Source organism: Mixophyes fleayi, chromosome 4 (genome assembly GCF_038048845.1).
Source record: "Mixophyes fleayi isolate aMixFle1 chromosome 4, aMixFle1.hap1, whole genome shotgun sequence".
Lineage (NCBI taxonomy): Eukaryota > Metazoa > Chordata > Amphibia > Anura > Limnodynastidae > Mixophyes > Mixophyes fleayi.
This window is the reverse complement of record NC_134405.1, coordinates 178,418,815-178,441,560: the sequence shown is the minus strand read 5'-3', so window position 1 is coordinate 178,441,560 and position 22,746 is coordinate 178,418,815. Positions and strand designations below refer to the sequence as shown.

The following is a 22,746-nucleotide window of genomic DNA, read 5'->3' as shown; positions in this document are numbered from 1 at the left end:
CCAGCATTTACACCTCACTATAGAGACCCTGCAGCTTCACGATTGGTTGATAAATGTCCACAGGGCCGGACTGGCCATCTGGCACTTCTGGCAAATGCCACAAGGGCCGATGGCTGGCTGGGCCGGCTCGACTCCTCCTGTCTTCTTGGTGGCTGGTTCCTCCCCAGGAACCAGCTACCTCTGTTGCGCGCTGCTCAGCTCCCTCCCCTGTTATGCTGTGCACTGCTAAACTATATAGTTTCCAGTTTTTTGTTTTATCTGAATGGGATAGGGGGGGGGGGGTTAGCGGGGGTGCTGTGATTTTTGGGAGGGGTCACGAGTGTGAGAGAGCCAGGGGGTAGGGGGTGCTGTGACAGGGGGTGAGAGAGCCAAAGGGGAAGGAGTGCTGTGACAGGGGGTGAGAGAGCCAAAGGGGAAGGAGTGCTGTGACAGGGGGTGAGAGAGCCAAAGGGGAAGGGGTGCTGTGACAGGGGGTGAGAGAGCCAAAGGAGAAGGGGGGCTGTGACGGGGTGAGAGAGCCAAAGGGGAGCTGTGACAGGGGGTGAGAGAGCCAAAGGGGAAGGGGTGCTGTGACAGGGGGTGAGAGAGCCAAAGGGGAAGGGGTGCTGTGACAGGGGGTGAGAGAGCCAAAGGGGAAGGGGTGCTGTGACAGGGGGTGAGAGAGCCAAAGGGGAAGGGGGGCTGTGACGGGGTGAGAGAGCCAAAGGGGAGCTGTGACAGGGGGTGAGAGAGCCAAAGGGGTGCTGTGACAGGGGGTGAGAGAGCCAAAGGGGTGCTGTGACAGGGGGTGAGAGAGCCAAAGGGGAAGGGGTGCTGTGACAGGGGGTGAGAGAGCCAAAGGGGAAGGGGTGCTGTGACAGGGGGTGAGAGAGCCAAAGGGGAAGGGGTGCTGTGACAGGGGGTGAGAGAGCCAGGGGGAAGGGGGCTCTGGAAGAGGGGTAAGTTTCAGTTAATACCAGTCCAGAGGATGATTTTCTTAGGTCTCATAATGGACACCAGAAGGCAGAAAGTTTTCCTTCCACAGGACAAGGTTTGCTCAGTACAAGACCCAGTGACCAGGGTCCTAGACGGTCACAAACCTTCCATGCTTCTTTGCATGAGGTTACTGGGCAAGATGGTCTCGACCTTCGAGACAATCCCCTATGGAAGGTTTCACTTGAGATGCTTCCAGGGGGATCTCCTAAAGAAGTGGTCAGGTTCAACTCTCCACTTGGAGCACCAGAGAATACTGTTGTTCCCAGAGGCTCGTTTATCTCTCAGGTGGTGAAAGAGTCATGAACACCTAAGCATGGGCAAAATCCTTTTACCCATGCTCCTGGATCATCATAACAACGGATTCTAGTCTATAAAGGGCTGGGGTGCAGTGGCGCTACATTTGCACCTTCAGGGTCTTTGTTCGGAACAAGAAAGTTCCCTCCCAATGAATATCTTGGAGTTGAAGGCCATGTTAATTTCTCAGTCTCCGTCCTTAATTCAGGGATTCTCAGTACGATTACAATTGGACAATGCGACGGCGGTGGCATATGATAACAAACGGGGGGACAAGGAGTCCAAGGGCAATGAGCATATCAGCCCAGATATTTACTTGGGCAGAACAGTTCGTCCTATCTCTGTCAGCCATATTCAATCCAGGCATTCTAAATTGGGAAGCCGACTTCCTAAGTCGTCACACAACAATGCCAGGGGAATGGTACCTCCACCCAGAGGTATTTCAGATGTTATTCCGGAAGTGGGGCCTTCCTGATCTGGATCTTATTGCGTCCAGACACAATCGGCAGGTTCCCAGGTTCTGTGCAAGAGCAAGGGACCCGCTAGCAGTGGCAGCGGGCATAATGACAATGCACTGTAATTTTCAGCTAGGGAATCTTTTTCCATCCCATTCCAATGCCTTCCCTGAGTACTCCGGAGGGTCAAGCAGGGAGGACTACCAGTTATATTGGTAGCTCCCCATTGGCCCTGCAGGGTGTGGTATGCAGACATCCTTTTCATGGCAATGGGACAAGGACTTTGTCTGGCTCTTCGCAACGACCTCCTTCTGCAGGGTCCTTTTCAGCATTAGGTCCTGCCTCGGCTGGCTTTGACGGCATGGCTGTTTGAAACCAGCCTCTGGCGGTCAAAAAGGTTTTTCTCCAGGGTGGTGAGTACCCTGTTACGGGCTAGAAAGACAGTGTCAGCCCGCATTTACCATAGAATCTGGCGCATTTACATTAAATGGTGTGAAGCCCGGGTACACAATACAATTAAATTTCAATTGCTCTGGCTGCTAGGTTTTCTTCAAAACAGTCTTGATGTAGGGCTCCGCCTGGGTTCCTTTTTAAAAGTCCAGGTCTCGGCCCTTTCCATCTTCTTCCAGAGGTGTCTGGCGGACCTTCCGGAAGTTCATCCTTTTTTTGCAGGGGGTCCTGCAAATTCAACCTCCCTTTTTTCCTCCCACGGCACCTTGGGATCTGACTTTGGTACTATCTATGCTTCAGGAACCTCCTTTTGAACCCTTACAGTTAACGGACTTAGATTTCTGACATGGAAGGTGGTGTTCCTGCTGGCTATAGTGTCTGTTAGACGAGTGTCAGAGCTTGGGGCTCTTTCCTGCCGGGAGCCTTTCCTGGTCTTCCATGATGACAAGACGGTAATTCGGACTGTCCCCACCTTTTCAACCGAAAGAACTTCGGATGTCCGACGTATGGACTCCCCTTTTGTCCTAATTGATTCCCAAAGAAGAGGCTGGCCAGCTTCCAAGCAAACCATTGCTAGATGGCTTACCTTTACAATAAAACCGGGCAAACTGGACTGTGTCTACCCATATTACGGCACTCTCCACCAGGTCTGCGGGGTCTTCCTGGACTGCGCGTAATGGGGCTTCGACTGATTTGCTATGCCGAGTGCCGACATGGTCCTCGGTCCACACATTCACCAAATTTTATCAGTTCAGTGGGTTTGCGTCCTTCGATGCTAGCCAGGGCTGCCAAGAGGAATTCAGGGCCCCGGTACAACAAATTCATGGGGCCCCCCTTATAGTCGAGCATGCTTAAAAAAATTTGCGCCGCCTTACGGCGCTGCAATTTTTGGGGGAGGTGTGGTCATGCATTTGGGGGCGTGGCAAATGCACAATTGGGGTGTGGCTAACACACCAAAATCACTAGGCTCTCAATTCACCAGGGCGTCACATATGTCCAAGCATTCCTGACTTTCAGGACATCTAGCACCACAGTGTAGTATAGAAAGAATGCAGTGTGTACACAAAGAGTTCAGTCTTGGCCTGCACCTTACATTGGGCACAGCACTCACCAAAAATTGCCATTGTCCCTACTAGAATCACAACATTTCACATACTGTCCTGCTCTCTCCTACCTGTTCTTCTCACTTTCACCACCTGTGGCTGCATGTTTCTTTAGTTGCGACTTGTCTGGATCCTGGAATGCTGGGGGCCCTTTTTGGGAAAAAAAATGCTAGATTTAGATAATTCCAAACAACCCTGGCGTTAAATCAATACCACCGACGATTAATAATTAGGCCTTCCTCCAGCTCCAATATTACAATAATGTGCCCCTTCATCATCGCTATGCCTTATGATCACACTGCGCCCTCCATGCTGCTTTTGCCCCCTTCACCTGGCTCCCCTTCATCACACTATACTATGCTGCTCCCTCCCCTTTTTCAATCCCACTGTGCCATGGCTTCCCCCTTTTTAACCCCACTGTGCCATGCTGCCCCCTGTTTTTTAACCCCACTGTGCCATGCTGTCCCCCTGTTTTTTAACCCCACTGTGCCATGCTGTCCCCCTGTTTTTTAACCCCACTGTGCCATGCTGTCCCCCTGTTTTTTAACCCCACTGTGCCATGCTAACCCCCTGTTTTTTAACCCCACTGTGCCATGCTAACCCCTGTTTTTTAACCCCACTGTGCCATGCTGACCCCTGTTTTTTAACCCCACTGTGCCATGCTGACCCCTGTTTTTTAACCCCACTGTGCCATGCTGACCCCTGTTTTTTAACCCCACTGTGCCATGCTGACCCCTGTTTTTTAACCCCACTGTGCCATGCTGACCCCTGTTTTTTAACCCCACTGTGCCATGCTGACCCCTGTTTTTTAACCCCTCTGTGCCATGCTGACCCCTGTTTTTTAACCCCTCTGTGGCATGCTGACCCCTGTTTTTTAACCCCTCTGTGGCATGCTGACCCCTGTTTTTTAACCCCTCTGTGGCATGCTGACCCCTGTTTTTTAACCCCTCTGTGGCATGCTGACCCCTGTTTTTTAACCCCTCTGTGGCATGCTGACCCCTGTTTTTTAACCCCTCTGTGGCATGCTGACCCCTGTTTTTTAACCCCACTGTGCCATGCTGACCCCTGTTTTTTAACCCCTCTGTGACCCCCCCCCCCTTTTTCCTCCCTTCACTTACCTTTTCTTCTCTCTTCTTTCTTGGTCTTCTCTGCTGCTCTGTGCTCCATTGCTCCAGACTGACTGAACGCAGGCGTAACAGTATGATGTCACACCCGGCATTAAGACAGCCTGAATGGAGCACAGAGCAGCAGAGAGGAGGGACGCCGGCGCCGCGATCACGTGAGTATGTTTTTTTTTTTTTTTTTTTTAAACTACCCTGCTCCCCCACCAACGACTGAGTGGGGGAGCAAAAAAAAAAAAAATCATCGGCGCCCGGGCCGGGCCACCTGCCCTGCCCGGGTAATTAGTACCCCCCCCCCCCCCTCTTCTCGGCGGCCCTGATGCTAGCTTTGGCCGTAGTGTGCTATGAGCTGGGCTTTCAGGACGGTCCCTGCCGTAGGGAGGCTGCTTTGGTACGTCCTCGTGGTAGCAGTGTCCCCCAGATAGGATGAAGGAGAAATGAGGATTTTTATACTTACGATAAATCCCTTTCTCTGATTCCATCTGGGGACACTGCGTTCCCTTCCTTCTGTTCTTCTGCTGTTTGCTTCTTGGTTGTTCGACTACCTTTCCTTGAGGGCTTTAGAATTACACTAACTAGCTACAGGGGGTTGCAGAGGCAACTCCACATTTCCCAGCTACAAGAGAGAGATTTATCGTAAGTATAAAAATCCTCTTTTTTCCAGGGAGCCCAGTGCATCACAAAAACATAAAAGTTGAAACACATTAGTAATTTTAAAGATAGTCATTTTGTAGCAGATATTGGGTATGATTGTAACTCTGCAAACACAAAACACTTATGGTGAACTTCGTGCAAAATTTATTTCCTCACAATACTCCCATATTTAAAAACTAAGTCAGATTTTATCTATCATCAGAAATAATGTTCATGAAACTTTATGGAAAGTATTCTAAGATGTTAAGTTTGGAGTGTTGGGGTATCGGGGTTCACCGATACTTCTATCAATCACCTTCAATGTCACTCAGATCTTTCTTTGTTTTCAATCGACTGGTGAACAGAAAATACTCAACACCTCTATGATTAATGCTGAGCAGCTTTTATTCTGTTACCCTTTGAGACCGCTTCAGCGTCTATTTTTATACATGTAAGTCTAGGGGTATAGATGCTGAACAACCAATTATAAGACAGTAAAATAATGAAAGAAAATCAATCAACAATTATATATTTCAGTTTTCCAACAAAGTTCAAACAATTCTTTCTTCTTTATGCGTTATCTCTTTCCAGGCTTTCTGCCAATATTCTTGTGCTGCCCCCAGCTTTGAGTCCTTGGGTTTTATCTATGAAGAACGTTACTACATGTCCTTGGTCTGTTTCTGTTGAACATCCTGCTATGTAGTCTCACAACCTTGAATAATATGTCTTTTAAACTGAACATAATATCGGCTAATTTCTCTTAAAGTTATAGCATAACATATTCGCTTCTAAAGCTTAGCACATGATAGATATTAAATCAATAATCATACAATTCCACTCTAACACGAGTATATTTCTGTTATCTTGATCTATCAAAAACTGGAGTTTCCTTCTAAAAAAAAAGTATACAATATCAAATTAGCAACAGTTCTAAACTTGCATAACAGCATTTCACAATGACTAAAGCTATTCTGAAGTCAAAGACAAGTTTCATTTGGGACAGATATTCGCACACATGCTTGCATGTCAAGCACCTACTAAGGGTGTATCGGAGCATGGGGAGATGAACAGTAAATAGGACATTAAGTCACCACAGCTTTATTTACTGAAAAGGCTGTCTCCTTCTGCTCCTCTGTTGCTGCTGCTTTTGGCATTGGAGCAAGGAGGGGAGGGGAGAGGGACAGTGCACCTGTATAACAGGGTAAGCAGCTCACTCTTTTATACAGGAGTGCAGCAGCTGTGAACTATATTATTCTTCTAACCTCCTATTGGGGAACATCGAGGACATTAAACTAAACTGAAACTATACTAGAATTGGGGTATAGAGAGGGAAGATCTAGGGTCAGTGAACAAAGTTCTTGAAGTGCCTAATGCCTATTCCCACTAATCTAATACCCTATATATCCCCGGTGTCCCTTAATGGACTGAGAGAAACTCATTTTAAGTAAGTATAAAAATCCTATTCTGTATGATCTGGCATCAGAGTATACCAAAGATAAAGATAACTTTTACAACTAAACTATATACCGTACATTATAATTATTTCTATTATTTTATTTCTATTATTTTGTCTTCCCTATGTAAGGTTATATAAATAGGATACATAGGTTAGGCACATACAATCAATTTGGTCTCCATTGGATTTCTATATTGTAAACATGTTGGTTCATATTTATTTTTCTGTAGAACTCTTACCGTTGTGCTAAGCTGTCCCTTGGTGGCACTTTGCAGCTTGTAGATGCTGTGATGTCAGGAGATGTACGTAATGGAATGGCTCTTATAAGGTAATGAGTGGCTACAAATAATGTTTGCAAAGGTGTCTGTTAAGTATGTGATGGAATATACATTATATAGCAATTAAATACTGTAATTAAATGCATTTTACATTCAAAACTCTCAGTACAGGACAAATGTACTTTAAAAACAAAACTAACACATTCACAGCCAATGACACATCTAAAACACTCCTTGACTGTTGAGGAAGGTTTTTGCCACATCTAGTATATGTGCCTCTATCACCTCTTGAATGAATTCATAGTGACATCATACAACTATGGAAATTCCTGCTTTGTCTTCGTACATTGCAATGCAGGTTATGTGTTATGAAAAGAGCTACTAAAACACATAGCTTTAAATATATATTCAGTATTTTGGATATGCTATTGAGTTATCTGTAGTGTGGAAACAATCCATAAATGGCACCTGGAGATATTTTGAACCGACTGCACTTCATCAATAAGCTGTTAACAAATTTGTTCATAACTTTTGAGTGATGCATTCTTAAACAGTGAGTATTACATTTCAGCATGTCCATAAAACTGCTACTTCAAATATAAAGAAAACTGATGAATTGACGTAATTAAGTTGTCCGTTACTAAAGAAAAACTGAATCACTATGCCGAGAAGAGTAATTGAATTGGCCTTTTGAAGTAAACACATTTGCACGGGCTAAATTATGTTGTTATTCACATGTGGATAGAAATATGAGCTTATTATAAATACATATAATCTAAAAAGCTTACAAAATAGAAAATTTTTCATATTAAGCTATTCCTTTTATAATAAAAAAAATAGGTATTCTGAGTCTTGCACCCTATCAAATTAGATCTCTCGCTTTCTCTCTATGTAACCTCCTCCCTAGACGTATAGCATGTCCTTGCTGCATACAAGAATTAATGAACACTGCTAGTTGAGATCACTTCTTGGCTACAGGTATCTCTTAAATGTAGGATATGTAGCAGCATTGCCCTTCATATGAAGTTCTGTTTGTCACTTCTCATCTTGACTCATGGTTATAGTTTCATGAAGTTGGTCAATTTGTTTTTGCAATGAATTCCATATAAATTACAATGCTTCTATTATTATCGGATTAGACTCCATGGGGCCTCAGACAAGATACTGGTTTGGGCCCCACATCCTTGAGTTAACCGTGCTGAAAAGGCTATTCCATTTCCTTCCCCTGCACTGTTTTATCTTTTCACTCTATTTACCTACCCTTGTTGATCTTCATATTGCAAAAAAACAAAACAAAACACCCTTCCCACCACCCCAGCAGGCTCCAGCAGTTGCGGAGTTCTTAGATCTGAGTTTGCCTTGTGGTGTCAAGTATATCTGGAAGCGCTTCAATCAGCTGGAGAGAATAGACACAGACCAAGTTCTGTATACAAGGAATATTCTCTGTTTATTGATATCAAGATACAAGTCTTTATAGCCTTCTGAATATATGAATCCTACGTCGTAAGCATACAATAGTCTATGGGATGCGCTGCGGATTAACCATCTCACGTATTCTTGAGGTGGTTAACTTTCTCCCCCTTCTCAGGACATATGTGTCAATTATTCTTATGCCAAGGGGGTCTGGAGGTTTATCTTCTGTCTGCCACATCCAAACTCATGGGCACAGCTCCCACACTACAAACTGAAAATGAAACCACGTATTGTTCACAAATCTTGCTACATTCTTACAGGAGTTTTCTGTCAGCTTAACCTCAAGGCAGTGGGCTTACATCTTGCAAAACTGCATTTCAGCAGAAAAAGTAATAACCTCTTCTAGCAAATAATATATCAATGCGAGTTAAAATGGCTGAACAAAGGCCTTAAAAAATCTTATTTAACAGAATTAATTTCCATAATACCCTCTCTCTGTACCCAGTGAGATGAGCCACTATGTATTATATTTGCCACCCATATTATTCTGCCCCCTCAGGGAGGTATGGTGGATGGCATGTTAATGGGAATAGGTCAAGAACAGCCCTGCACTCAAACTCAAATTACTCAGATATTTGTCACATTTTATGTATATCACAATGTGTTTAGTCTTTCAATAATAAACAATCAAAACAGTTTTTCAAAGGTGTTCATTGATGTGTTGCAGCTGCCTTGTGGGGAAAATTAAACTGTTTCATATATGGTGGGGGTGGGGGTTGATTATAATTGCTCTTAGAGATAGGGATCTTCTATAGGTCATATATTAGCTTTACAGACATTAATACATGCATTTTGTCTTCCCCTCACATGGCAGTGAGCACAAACGGAGTAATCACATTTTGCTATGTAAATGATAGGAAGTATCCAGTGTAAATGGCCTTCCTTTCACCCCTAACTTAGTCTTTTCCTGCCCTTCAGCAAAGGGAGAGCCAGGCTTTATTGGAATGGAAATGGGGAAGCCAGAATTATGTGAAGTCCCCATCTAAGTGTTTTGGGTGAAGCACTGTTGTCGGTTGTAAAACGGTGATGGAGATCTCTTAATCAGTGATAACTCTGTTCTCTCTGGTAAATTGATTTTTCTGTTGTCCTTTTTTTCCCCTTTAAACATGCACAATAGATTCAAACCGTCTATCTGTAAAAGTTAGTTAGCAGCACAGTTTCTAGCAGAGTGTGTCTAACAGGCGTCTGTTTTGCCAGTCTCTGCATCTTCAGTGCGGACAGAGTATGTTGTCCTCTGCATATGCCTAACCCAGGCCACTGCTTTTTATGCCTGATGCCAGCAATTGTGAAATCACTTGGCAGGTAGCTAGATTTATACTGGATAACAGTTCTGTGTGCAAATACTGTAGCCTTAACTAAACTAACCTGATTCTTCTCTCTGCTATAGTTTCCACTCCTCCTGTACTTAAAATAATCCTTGTGTTGCACCCCTCTCTTTTGCACTGATCCCATGGTCATCTATGAGGGTGGGGGTAACCATACAAATCATTAGACTGCCATCGGTTATAACTCTTTCCTTTACTGTCTTCAGTATTACCCTTACAGACACTACTAAATTACTGTATTACATTGTGACTTACACTCTCTGCATCAGACATGCCTTTTACGCTGTGCAGTAGAGGCCTTCCTACCTGCAGAGGCCCAGTTGTTTCAAACTAGTGGTGAAATCCAACACATATTTATATGTTACTGGGAAGTCTTGGATATTACCATTAGTTTGGCACAACTGGGCTTCTGTAGGCATGAAGCACCCATGCATTCTAACATGGAATGCATCTGTTTAACACTGTGTAGACTCAGGAGGCCTCACCCTCACCCTCCTATAGTTAAGAATCAGTGGCCTTTGAGACTGAGTGCCCAGTCCCATTGTAATGAAAAAAGGTGTGTAAACCAGACAGGGGCCTAGATCGCCTAGCGGCTGATCAAGGCCTGGTGTCTATTTCCTTGTGTTTGCCTGGTATGATGCATAATACACTGTATCAACCAGTGAAATAGTCATACCCTTGAATTTGCTTTGTAGTTGTTGACAATATCAAGTTATATATTTCAGACCTCCGGGACATCACAGTCAGCGCAGTCAGAGCAATGGATTCTGTGTTTTCAATAATGTTGCAGTAGCTGCAGAATATGCCAAAGACAAGTACAATCTTCAAAGGTGAGTCACCTGGGTCCAGGTCCCACTTTATTTATAATGATCTGTACTGCGATAGACTTGCCAGAAGGTAAAAAGTGCTTTGTAAACAAATCGGGATATAGCTTGGAAAATCACCGGTGTAATTAACCTTTGTAAAATAACTCTCATTATAAATGCTGGTGTAATTGCAATATTCATAAACCGTTTCATAGGTTAGCTATGAAAGAAAAAAGTGCGGAGTGCCCCAATGGTAACTCATAACAAGGATATTTCATATTAAAAGCACATTCCAGATTAGAATAATGAAATAGCTGAAAACAATTTACATTACGTGCAGTTCTTTTTAAAATCAGCCACTGTCTAAGAATATGTAGGGTAATTGCCACATCTCTCTTCATTTGCACTCATTTAATCTGGATGTTGAAAGCCTCATTTCTCCTGTCAAGGAATGGGTGCTGCCTGTCTTTGGAGAAAGAGTATGGAGAGTATTTGCAAGCTCTCTCAGAATTATTTTCAAGTACTTCTAGATAAGAGTTAATCTTTTACGTGTTTTATCTGCATTGGTTATTTAAATTTTATTTTAATATACTACACTTTTAGCTCGTATCTGTATAACTAATTCATTTGTCTAATCTGGTACAGTAACTTAATATGGAATCGGATATCCTTGTTACAAGTTACTTCACCATTGTTGTGCAAGTTTTTTGTTTTTTTTGTATCCAATCCTGATACCTGAAGAAACAGCAAATATTTTATGGGAGAAGCAGCAACCCTCAAACTATAGAGGGAGTGAACATACAAATGAGCTTTAGATTATTTGAACTTTCTTTTACACGTTCTTTATTTGTGAGTTGCATAATAATTAACAGTAGTCAACAATAACAGTTCCAGAGAACCAGCAAAGCAATTTAGCAACATATACCAACACGTGGAGGGGGAAGACAGACAGAGAAGGGGTAGGGGGGCAATCGGAGGGATAATTGGGTGCAAATGAAGGTACCCAAAAACAACACAAAAAGCACAGTATGAAATAGGAAATCACTCCAGGATAACTCTGAATAGTTCCTCCTTGGTGTAAATGTTGTTACTATGGTGTGAGAGAGGGTAATATTCTAATGCGGTAGTCAGTAGTCTCTTTGAATTCCAGCCAACTAAACCAAGTGGCTATAAACACTGGCCGATAGGGTCAGATCCTTTATAGACATATAAACATCAATGCGTTTGAACCACTCGGACATAATAGGAGGTGAGGGAGACTTCCAACGGACTGGGATCAGAGATTTCGCTGCATTGTTCAAGTGTTTAAGGAGTGAGAAAACGGGAATGCTGAACAACAATAGGAGCCAGAAACCAGGGTCAGTCGGCACATCCGCACCCGTGATCAATTTAGAGAGGTGTATTTTTTCATTCCAATAAGGAGGGATCTTAGGGCAGGGCCACCAGATGTGGAGTTGGGAACCTACATAAGACTTACCTCTCCAACAAAGAGGGGATAGTGACGGCGAAAATGTATTTAATAATTCGGGACACCTCTACCATAGTCTTTTGTATTTGGTTTCAACAATAGTGGTGTTTTGTGAACAGGCATGTGTAGACATGAACACTTTCAGCCACTGGATTGGCCCAATAAGCTCTTGTAGATCTCTTTTAAAATTTTCTTTCATATCTAATTTACGCTTTTTTGTTATAGAATTTTGATTGTTGACTGGGATGTTCACCATGGACAAGGAATTCAATACATCTTTGAAGATGACCCAAGGTTTGCATTGTCATTGTTATGCTCCAGTGACCGTAGACTACATCCAAACTTTTCTCACTAGACCACTCCACCAAGGCATTGGATTTTGAGAGGATTATTGTACATGAATAAGATTTACATGGAGGGCTTTGGGAGGAGGCTGAGCCATAACTATTCCATCTGGTAAAATGAATTACTGACTAGAGTAACAAACACTAGGCTGGAGTGAACCCATCTCCCTGCCTGGTGCTAAGAATGGTGGGTAAAAACTACCCCAAATCTACACCACACCAGGTAGGACCAAAAGGAACCCAAATACTGCAGGAGGTCTTATTACTATAATACTTAATGTAGTTAAGGATACTGAACTGGTGGTGGAAAAATTACACTGACTACCTGACAAACCAAAGGGTTTTTATGAATGCAAAAAAAACGTCTGCATTACCTGTTGATTTGTGGAATATAGAAAAACAAATTTTTGCTCTTCTCTCTCGAAGTATAGACATGAGATAAAGGAGTTTTTGAATTGTCAATCCACATTTGTTTTTTATGTATTTGATTGCACATACGGCATTCAATATGTTGGCCGAATGACGAGGGCACTTAGGGGCATATTCAATTGTCGGCGGGATTGCCGAAAATCCCGCTGCAGAAAAACGAATACATGTAATACGGTAATTTGTAGCTGGATTTCAGCTCGCGGCTCAGGGAGCTGCGAGCTGAAAGCCAGCGAGTAAATTACCGTATTACATGTTTTTCCGCGCACGATTACCGTAATATCGGTAATCGTCAACGGACCGCGGGATTTTTGGCAATCCCGCGGACAATTGAATATGCCCCTTAATGTATGGTTTCTGCTGCACAGAAGGATTATACTGAAAGGTAATGGTTCTCATAGCCTTTCGAGACATGTTATTAAAAAACACAAGGGTTGTTTGCGGTGAAATGGTTTACAGGTTCTTTCAGGTTGCAAGGAGTTAGTCATGACCACAAAGTTCAAATATCAATCTTTTTTTGCAAACAAGTAAAAATATAATAATCATATACTTAGCTTCAAAAGTTCTCTTAGAAATATGTTTAATCAGCAACTATCCAGGGTCTTTCCCTCTCCACGATGGTCGAGGACAAGGCAACTTGTGTTGCAGCAAAATTAGCTTTTATAGAGAGGAAACTAATGGTGCCCGATATTAATAACATATAAGGTATAATCAAAATTATGAATTTCTTATTGGTACAGCTATGAGTATTAAACAGTTTCACTTATTCTAACCAGGTGCAATAGTAGTGAAGTTACACGGGACTTTCCAGTACATGTTCAGTTAGCACTGGGACAACGCCTAGCTGATATATGTATATAGACATATCCCGTCTTTCCCTTGGTTATATCAGCATTTCAAAATAGACACAATAAAAGTACAAGAATAATAAAATAGAGTTCAGTGGCCATTTTGTTTGGCCTTTCACAAGGGTGTTCTTCATGGTATTGTAATTTCTGTCATAGTGCAAGTGAAACTCACAACAAGTGAACAAGACCGTTTTGCAACTTTTTGTAGAAGAGAAGCTTTCTATATTTTCTCAGAGTTCTTTATTTCCAAGGACTCCGGGAATCTATAGAGCTAAACATGGCCTAAAAGAAATTTGATTTATGGTGTGCTGATAAGATTTGTTTTTTCATTTTTTATTGTATAGAGCAGTGGTTCCCAAACTTTTTCAGTTCGCGGCACCCTTAGAGTCTCCATAATTTTTTTTAAGGCACCCCTCCAAAATAATTACTGAGCAGTCCTGTTTTAGAAGTAGTTGGGTCAAAAAATTGTAATAAGTATTTAGGTCAGGACAGAAATGCTTATTTAGTTGTATGCAAAAATGCCCCCTCTGCATCCAGACACTCTACCCCCACTGCATCCAGACACTCTGACCTCTCTCCCACTGCCCCCTCTGCGCTCTCTCACGCTGTCCACCCTCCTCTGCCCTCTGTCACGCTGTCCACCCTCCTCTGCCCTCTGTCACGCTGTCTCCCTCCTGTCACGCTGTCCCCCTCCACTGCCCCTCTCACGCTGTCCTCCTCCTCTGCCCACTGTCCCCCTCCTCTGCCATCTGTCACGCTGTCCCAGCTCATCTGCCTCGCTGTCCCAGCTCCTCTGCCCTCTGTCACGCTGTCCCAGCTCCTCTGCCCTCTGTCACGCTGTCCCAGCTCCTCTGCCCTCTGTCACGCTGTCCCAGCTCCTCTGCCCTCTGTCACGCTGTCCCAGCTCCTCTGCCCTCTGTCACGCTGTCCCAGCTCCTCTGCCCTCTGTCACGCTGTCCCAGCTCCTCTGCCCTCTGTCACGCTGTCCCAGCTCCTCTGCCCCTCTGTCACGCTGTCCCAGCTCCTCTGCCCCTCTGTCACGCTGTCCCAGCTCCTCTGCCCCTCTGTCACGCTGTCCCAGCTCCTCTGCCCTCTGTCACGCTGTCCCAGCTCCTCTGCCCTCTGTCACGCTGTCCCAGCTCCTCTGCCCTCTGTCACGCTGTCCCAGCTCCTCTGCCCTCTGTCACGCTGTCCCAGCTCCTCTGCCCCTCTGTCACGCTGTCCCAGCTCCTCTGCCCCTCTGTCACGCTGTCCCAGCTCCTCTGCCCCTCTGTCACGCTGTCCCAGCTCCTCTGCCCCTCTGTCACGCTGTCCCAGCTCCTCTGCCCCTCTGTCACGCTGTCCCAGCTCCTCTGCCCCTCTGTCACGCTGTCCCAGCTCCTCTGCCCCTCTGTCACGCTGTCCCAGCTCCTCTGCCCCTCTGTCACGCTGTCCCAGCTCCTCTGCCCCTCTGTCACGCTGTCCCAGCTCCTCTGCCCCTCTGTCACGCTGTCCCAGCTCCTCTGCCCCTCTGTCACGCTGTCCCAGCTCCTCTGCCCCTCTGTCACGCTGTCCCAGCTCCTCTGCCCCTCTGTCACGCTGTCCCAGCTCCTCTGCCCCTCTGTCACGCTGTCCCAGCTCCTCTGCCCCTCTGCCCCTCTGTCACGCTGTCCCAGCTCCTCTGCCCCTCTGCCCCTCTGTCACGCTGTCCCAGCTCCTCTGCCCCTCTGCCCCTCTGTCACGCTGTCCCAGCTCCTCTGCCCCGCTGTCACGCTGTCCCAGCTCCTCTGCCACGCTGTCACGCTGTCCCAGCTCCTCTGCCACGCTGTCCCATCCTGTCACGCAGTCACTCTCCTCTGTCCCCCTCATGTCACGCAGTCACTCTCCTCTGTCCCTCTCCTCTGCCCTCTCTCAATTTGCCCCCTCTGCCGCGCGCCAGCCATAAAAAAAACAAACAGAAACACTTACCAGTCTGCGCGGCGCCGGGACCCAGCATCCTCCTCTCTCACGCAGCCTGTCACTGATATGACAGCTGCGTGAGAGAGGAGGATGCTGGGTCCCGGCGCCGCGCAGACTGGTAAGTGTTTCTGTTTGTTTTTTTATGGCTGGCCCGCGGCACCCCTGGGACAGCGCCGCGGCACCCCTGGGAGCCGCGGCGCACAGTTTGGGAACCGCCGGTATAGAGTTTGTATTTTATATATTTTTTTTTATTTAGTTTTCAGCTGTAGATAAATTCAGTATTATAGTTGAAAGTTGTATAGGTTTATTTAATGTAATTTGATTTAACTGTATGATTTATGGACTGTTACTTAGGGTTAGCATTAGTTGTAAAAATACTAATCGTACACGTAGCTCAACAGGTTAGCAAGCAACTTTGGAAGTCTTTGGTTATGAGTTTAAACCCTGTTTGGGGTAAAATGTATTTATTATACTTTTTTCATTTTGTTTTTAAGCTTTAGTCATGTGGTATGTAAGTTCTAGTACATAATCAATTATATGAATAAGGTCACTTAATAGGACAGCATCTGATGTTAATTACAGCCATTCAAATACTTTCAGCAATCAAAGTGTATGTAGTATATCAGGATACATATTTTGTTATTAACGATTGCCACCACCTGTATTCTGTGAAAGACGGGGTTGTGATTGGACAGTTTTAAGTCAAAAGGAAACCCCTGTGTCAATTTCATATCTCTGAGGAAACCAAAATAATAATATGTGGAAAAAAACATAAGAGGAACAAAGGAGAAATTTGTGTCCTATTTCAGACTGTACCATAGGTTTTATGAATCACTATACACTACAGCCAGAGACCCAGGTCTGGAAGTGAAAGACAAATAGAGAACATATTAACTTTGGTTGCTACGGAAGGTAATGGATTTTTTCAATCATTGGTTGAGAGAAGAGACTTTAACAATTGCTGCTCTCTGCGGTTTAAGCAAAGGATTGCCATGGAATGTGCCAGGTACGGGGCTAAGTGTTTCCATTTCATAGCAGTTTTTGACCTATATACAGCCCCATACATTTGAATGCACGCTCTGTTTGTAACAGACATACTTCCATACATGACCTCTTCCTCTCAAACAACCTCAACCTTCTGGCAATAACAGAAATATGGCTCACGCAATCATATACTGCCTTACCTGCAGCCCTTTCACATGGTGGCCTCCATTTCACCCACACCCCCAGACCTGGAGGCAGACAAGAAGGTGGTTTGGACTACTTCTCTCCCCACGGTGCACATTCACAGTTCTACCAAATGTCCCATCACTCATGTTCACGTCTTTTGAAGTACATATTGTTAGGATTTTTAACCCATTCTCTATGCATGTTGCTGTGATCTATCTCCCCCCTGGACCACACCAACAATTTCTTAAACACTTCTCTGTATAACTCCCTCACTTATCTTCTGACATCCCCACCATCATCATGGGTGATTTCAACATCCCTATTGCTAATCCACGTTCCAATGCTGCTTTAAAACTACTCTCTCTAACCTCCTCACTTGATCTTTCCCAGTGGATTTAATCCGCTACTTATCAGGATGGCCACGGTCTTGATCTTGTTTTCTGTAGACTATGATCAGTTTCTGATTTCCTTAACACTGCTTTCCCCTTCTCAGATCATCACCTGATTAGCTACTCTCTCAGCCCAAGTTCTTTATCGTCCCTGCTGTCAAACTCTTCCATGCCTCCTCATACCTGCAGGAATATTAACTCTCTCTTGCTTTTCAACAGTTTTCCACCTCTCAAACACCTTCCCCAGTTTCGACATTCTCCTCCCCTGATAGGGCAGTTCATCAAGGGCGGTTGCAATGGTTTGGTGAAAATGAGGAAGTGGCTCCAGCAACTCTTCATACGCGTCGACTTCGATGTCAGCCATAGCACACTAAAGTAACACAAAATCTACAAAAACTTTCTCGTAAAGCAGAACTTCACTGGCGTAAATCTTGTACCTATAATGATTTCATCACATATACTTCTATCTACCACTCCTATCAAAATGCTCTGGACACTGCAAAACCAACATACTTCCAATCTCTCATCTATGCTCAAGTTTCTAACCCCAAATGCATTTTTAAAACATTTAAATCTCTTCTAAACCCTTCCACCCCAAACCCTCAGACTATAATCAGGACCCAGGATCTTGTTTCCTATTTCAAGGACAAGATTGATGAGATGGTATCATCTCCCTCAACAAGCAATCCTCTCAATTTCTTTGTTGCACCCTCTGACACCCTCTCTTCATTTGATCCCACAAAAGAAGAGGAAGTTTCTACTCTCTTCTTATCTTCATACTCTACCTCCTGTCCTCTTGATCCCATACCTTCACAAATTCGTAGGTCCCTGTCTTCCGTGCTCATTTTACCTCTTAACGAAAATCTGTAATCTCTCTCTCTACTGGTATCTTTCCATCACTATTCAAGCACGCCTTCTGAAAAGGCAAAATTCTGACCCAAACTCTCTCTCAAATTACTGCCCCATCTTTCCGCTCCCATACTCCTCCAAGCTTGCCTACACTCGCTTCACACACTTTCTTCTAGCAAACAACCTATTGGATTCTCTTCAGTCAGGCTTTCGCTCTCAATACTCCACAGAGACTGCATTGACCAAGGTTGTCAATGATTTTGATCACAGCAAAAACTAAAGGCTTTTACTCTTCTAATTCTCCTGGATTTCTCTGCTGCATTGACACTATTGACCACTCTCTCCACTACAATCCCCAGGTTTTGAAGGTACTGTTCTATCCTGGTTCTCATCCTACCCATCTAATTGCTCTTTCAGTGTTAATTTCTCTGGATCAACCTCTGCTTCCTTTATCAGTTGGAGTACCACGAGGCTCAGTCCTAGGTCCTCTGCTATTCTCTATCTACATCACTTCTCTTTGAAAACTAATAAGCTCCTTTGGATTTCGGTATCATCTCTATGCGGATGATACACAAATTTATCTATCCTATCCTGATCTCTCACATTCTGTGTTGTCTCTCATTACTGACTGTCTTTCTTCCATTTCGTCTTGGATGTCCTCTTGCCAACTCAAACTCAATCTTTCAAAAACAGAATTATAATATACCCACCAAAAGAAACTTTATGCCTGACATTTCTATTTCTGTTGATAACATGACCATAAATCCCACCCTGCAAGCTCGCTGCCTAGGTGTAATCTTTGGCTCAAAACTATCCTTTTTCCCAATACATCGACTCTATATTTAAATCATGTTGCATACATCTAAAAAAACATTTCCAGAATACGCACATATCTCACACAAGACACTGCAAAAACCATAATTCATGCATTCATCTCCCGCATTGACTATAGCAGTTCCCTCCTTATTGAACTTTTGAACCCCTACAATCTATTTTGCAAGCAGCGGCTATATTGATTTTCCTTGCAAACTGTTCTTACTCTTTTGAGCTACTCTGTCAGTCTCTGCATTGGTAGCCTGCTTTTCAACATGTCAAATATAAAATTCTTCTACTAACATAAAAGTCCATCAACAAGATTGCACCGACATACATCTCCTTACTTGTCTCAAATATCTCCCAACTGAACACCTCCGTTCTGCATTACAGGACTTTTTTTCGGGATGCATACAATCTATAGAATTCTCTTTCTTCCATAATAAGACTTTCCTCTCAATTTCAAATCTTCAAGCATTCTCTGAAACTCTCCTCTTTAGACAAGCTTATAATATTCCTCAACCACTCTCTTAATCTTCCTAGGTTACCATATTACCACCCTCTGCACAGCTAACACAAGTCACCAACACTCTGACCAACACTGCTGTGTGACTGGTCATACAGTTCACTCAATATATTTTACCTTTGCATTCTAGCTGGACCAATGTGCAATATGATGCAGCAACTTCCCTTGTGTCACCCCCCCCCATTGTCCCATAGATTGTAAGCTTGTGAGCAGGGGCCTCCTACCTCTCTGTATATATTACCCAATATTTGTATTAATTTATTTTCCAAATTGTAAAGCGCTATGGAATTTGCTGGCGCCATATAAATAAATGTTGATGATGGAATGATGACTCCCCACAACCAAATAAAACAAAATGGGAGATCTATTTGACATTGGTTGATTTATGTTCATTTAGGGAATTGGTTTGTGCTCCTTATAGTCTTAAAGTTTTTTATTCAGTTATGTTATTACTACACAGAAATATACATATAGGGGCTGCAATTTTACTCCCTAAATACAATTATATATTTAGCTGGAAAGAAATAATTATGTTAATGGGATTGTAAACTTTGTAATAAAAAATTGTGAGACTACTGGCTACTATAGATCAGCGCTCATTGGAAATCTTATTGATTTCTTTAAGGGTCTTATTACTTTACTGCCATATGATTTGGCTCCACCATTTTGAATCAAACTTGAGTTACAAAGTTAAATCTTTAACAGTAGGCCATAATCTCAAATCTGAATACCTAGCTCCAAGTCCTAATCTTGGTCACTATCACACGTTCCTACTCCCAGTCCCAAAATACTATCCTCAGTCCCTAACCCAAATGTCTTACTGTAGTTCCGAACACATATTCCAATCAAGTAAAGTTTAAACACATTGGAGCACTTGTACCTGGTACCGATTTGGGTCTTCTACATTTCCTCCTGGTATTCATTATTTCTACCCCTATAATCTCTTAAGGCAATACAGTGTATTTCCTGGAGCAAAATGAGTTACACTTGTGGAAACCAGATGCTATCTGTGTAAGACTTTAATTACTAAATCCAAAATGGTATCAAATTTAGACTCCCATTTTGCCATTATTGTAGTGTAATGGGTTGTTCAATCAAAACTGCCCAGCAATCTGATATGAGTTTGGTTCTTAAATCAGAAGCTCTATGCAGTTTTACTTGGATAAAATAGAAGCGCTTCCTTCCTAGTGCTTTATAAATCATTTGAAATGATTGAAAAGCCTGAACCTGTTTCATGTTTAAAATATTGTAGATCTGAGACAAACCACCTTGCAAAGAAAGAGGGCTCAAAACATGGGATGCAATTCAAATTATTCATAGGCTTAGCTAGTGGATAGTACAGGGATCCCTTGCAAGAAAGTATGGATTACCAATTACTATGGAGTTTCATTAACTCTCTGCCTTTTATTGTGAGGATTACTATGGTACAGTGATATAAGGTTTATAAGTACATGTTAATATTCTTTATAACCTACGCTTTAGGATGTTTAACTTTAAATTTTTTTTTATTTTCTATAATTTTAGAATGTTTAAACCTCCACCAAAGATAATTATCACTGAACCTCTTAGTGAGGTTTCATGATTAGGAGTATAAAAATAGTAAAGGGGATCACTGAGTGCTACATAATTAAAAATTGCATAAGAGCCAGTGGTGGAAGTGGGCCGGTATAGGACGGTATACCATATCGGCACTTCTCTACTCATCACAGATCACAGCTGTAGTGTGAGAGCTGCTGACTCTGTTTTATTCATTCAAGCACAGATCTGCGGGACATTCTTTATAGTCAGCAGATCTATGTTTGTGTGAATGAAACATAGAGATACAGTTGGTACTATTGTTTCAAATGTTCTCATCAGCTGGCAACTCTCCTGTGATCCTATGTTGAACTTCTACAGAGAAATAGAGTAACTGTGTTACTGTCAAAAACATTGCTTGCAGTCTCTCAGCTATTCTGTCAGAAGCATGGGTAATCACAGGCTAACAATACCTGCTGTTGTATGAGAAAATTCACTGCTGTTTTACCTGGTTTTTAGATTGCCAAAGTGTATGGCAGGTCTGTGTGTCATTTATGCTAGTGGAATGGTGTAGTCCCAATGTCTATTTCAGGTATTTATTGGTTTCCTTTTGCTGGGAGATTTTACCATACTTAATTTCTATCTGCAAGATATTTTGTCCATATGTCCCACTTGTCCGCAGACCCTGTTGCTTTTTTTGTCTGACCAGGATGTGCTCAGACATCCTGTCTTTGTGTTTATCCCCCTCAGGTTCTGCACTCGGGAGAGGAAGGCTTTTCCCTGCTTCAGGTCCAGGACAATTTGTGCCTTGACTTGCATCTTCTTTTATCGTTGGATGTCTTACTGCAGCTGAGCTCTCCCTTAAACACTAGTGCAGGCCTGGCCAACCTGTGACTCTCCAGATGTGGTGAAACTACAAGCCCCATCATGCTTTTCCTGCTGAAAGACTGCCGATGGCTAGCAGGGTATGCTGGAGAGCCTCAGGTTGGCCAGGCCTAGCTTAGTGCAAGGTTCCTATTATAAATTATTATTATTGTTATTTATTACCATTTATTTATATAGCGCCACTAATTCCGCAGCACTGTACAGAGAACTCACTCACATCAGTCCCTGCCCCATTGGGGCTTCCAGTCTAAATTCCCTAACACACAGACAAGGGTCAATTTGTTAGCAGCCAATTAAACTACCAGTATGTTTTTGGTGTGTGGGAGGAAACCGGAGCACCTGGAGGAAACCCACGCAAACACGTGGAGAACATAAAAAAAAACTCCACACAGATAAGACCATGGTCGAGAATTAAACTCATGACCCCTGTGCTGTAAGGCTGAAGTGCTAACCACTAGGTCACTGTGCTGCCAGTATACACCTTGAGATTTGATCGTCAAAAAAAAAAGGGACCCATCTGTGGTGTCTGTAGGTACACACACACCCATCACTATAGGTGATTGTTGATTTTGCCTGTTTGTGAGTCTAAACTTGCTAAGATTACTAACAGATAACAGTCATTATATAGATGATATCAGTATTGTGGTAGATATGTAAGAAACACAAAGACTGGTATTTCTTATTTATAAATGATATTCAATAGTATATATGTAACTGAAGATACTATAATAAAGTGTGTGGGGGACTTAAGCAGCTCCTAGCCTATTTCTTAACATTTCTATATTGCCACTTCTAAATTTCCACTGATAAGAACACATGGAAAATCAGTTCTTTGAAGTTGTACATGTACTATATTTTATATATATAAGTCTTAATTACATCAAGGACGTTTTCAATTGAAGATGCCAAGAAATAAATTTGATTTGCATTGGCAATAACTGAGTAAATGGAAACTTTTGGATTCACAGGTGACCACTACACTGTTGCTTTTTGCTGCAGCATGTGCACTGCTTCCAGAATCCAAGAAATAATTAAGTGTATTGATGTTACAAGTAGAGATGGGCGGGTCCGGTTCTCCGAGAACCGAACCCACCCGAACTTTGGGTATCCGAGTACCGAGCTGAGCAGCTCGGTACTCTCCCGCCCATTCCGAATCCAAATCGAGGCCGAACGTCATTGTGACGTCGTCGGATCTCGGGACTCGGT

General features: G+C 43.3%; 1 protein-coding gene across 3 annotated transcripts in view; it reads left to right on the top strand.

Moving 5' to 3' along the window:
- HDAC10 (histone deacetylase 10) overlaps positions 1-22,746 on the top strand; it is a 44,448-nt gene that overhangs the window by 8,367 nt on the left and 13,335 nt on the right. For all 3 annotated transcript variants that reach the window (XM_075208908.1, XM_075208909.1, XM_075208911.1), the window contains exons 5-7: positions 6,718-6,815; positions 10,289-10,393; positions 12,063-12,131. In XM_075208908.1, coding sequence (XP_075065009.1) covers positions 6,718-6,815; positions 10,289-10,393; positions 12,063-12,131 — 272 coding nt within the window. The remainder of the gene's footprint in view (positions 1-6,717; positions 6,816-10,288; positions 10,394-12,062; positions 12,132-22,746) is intronic.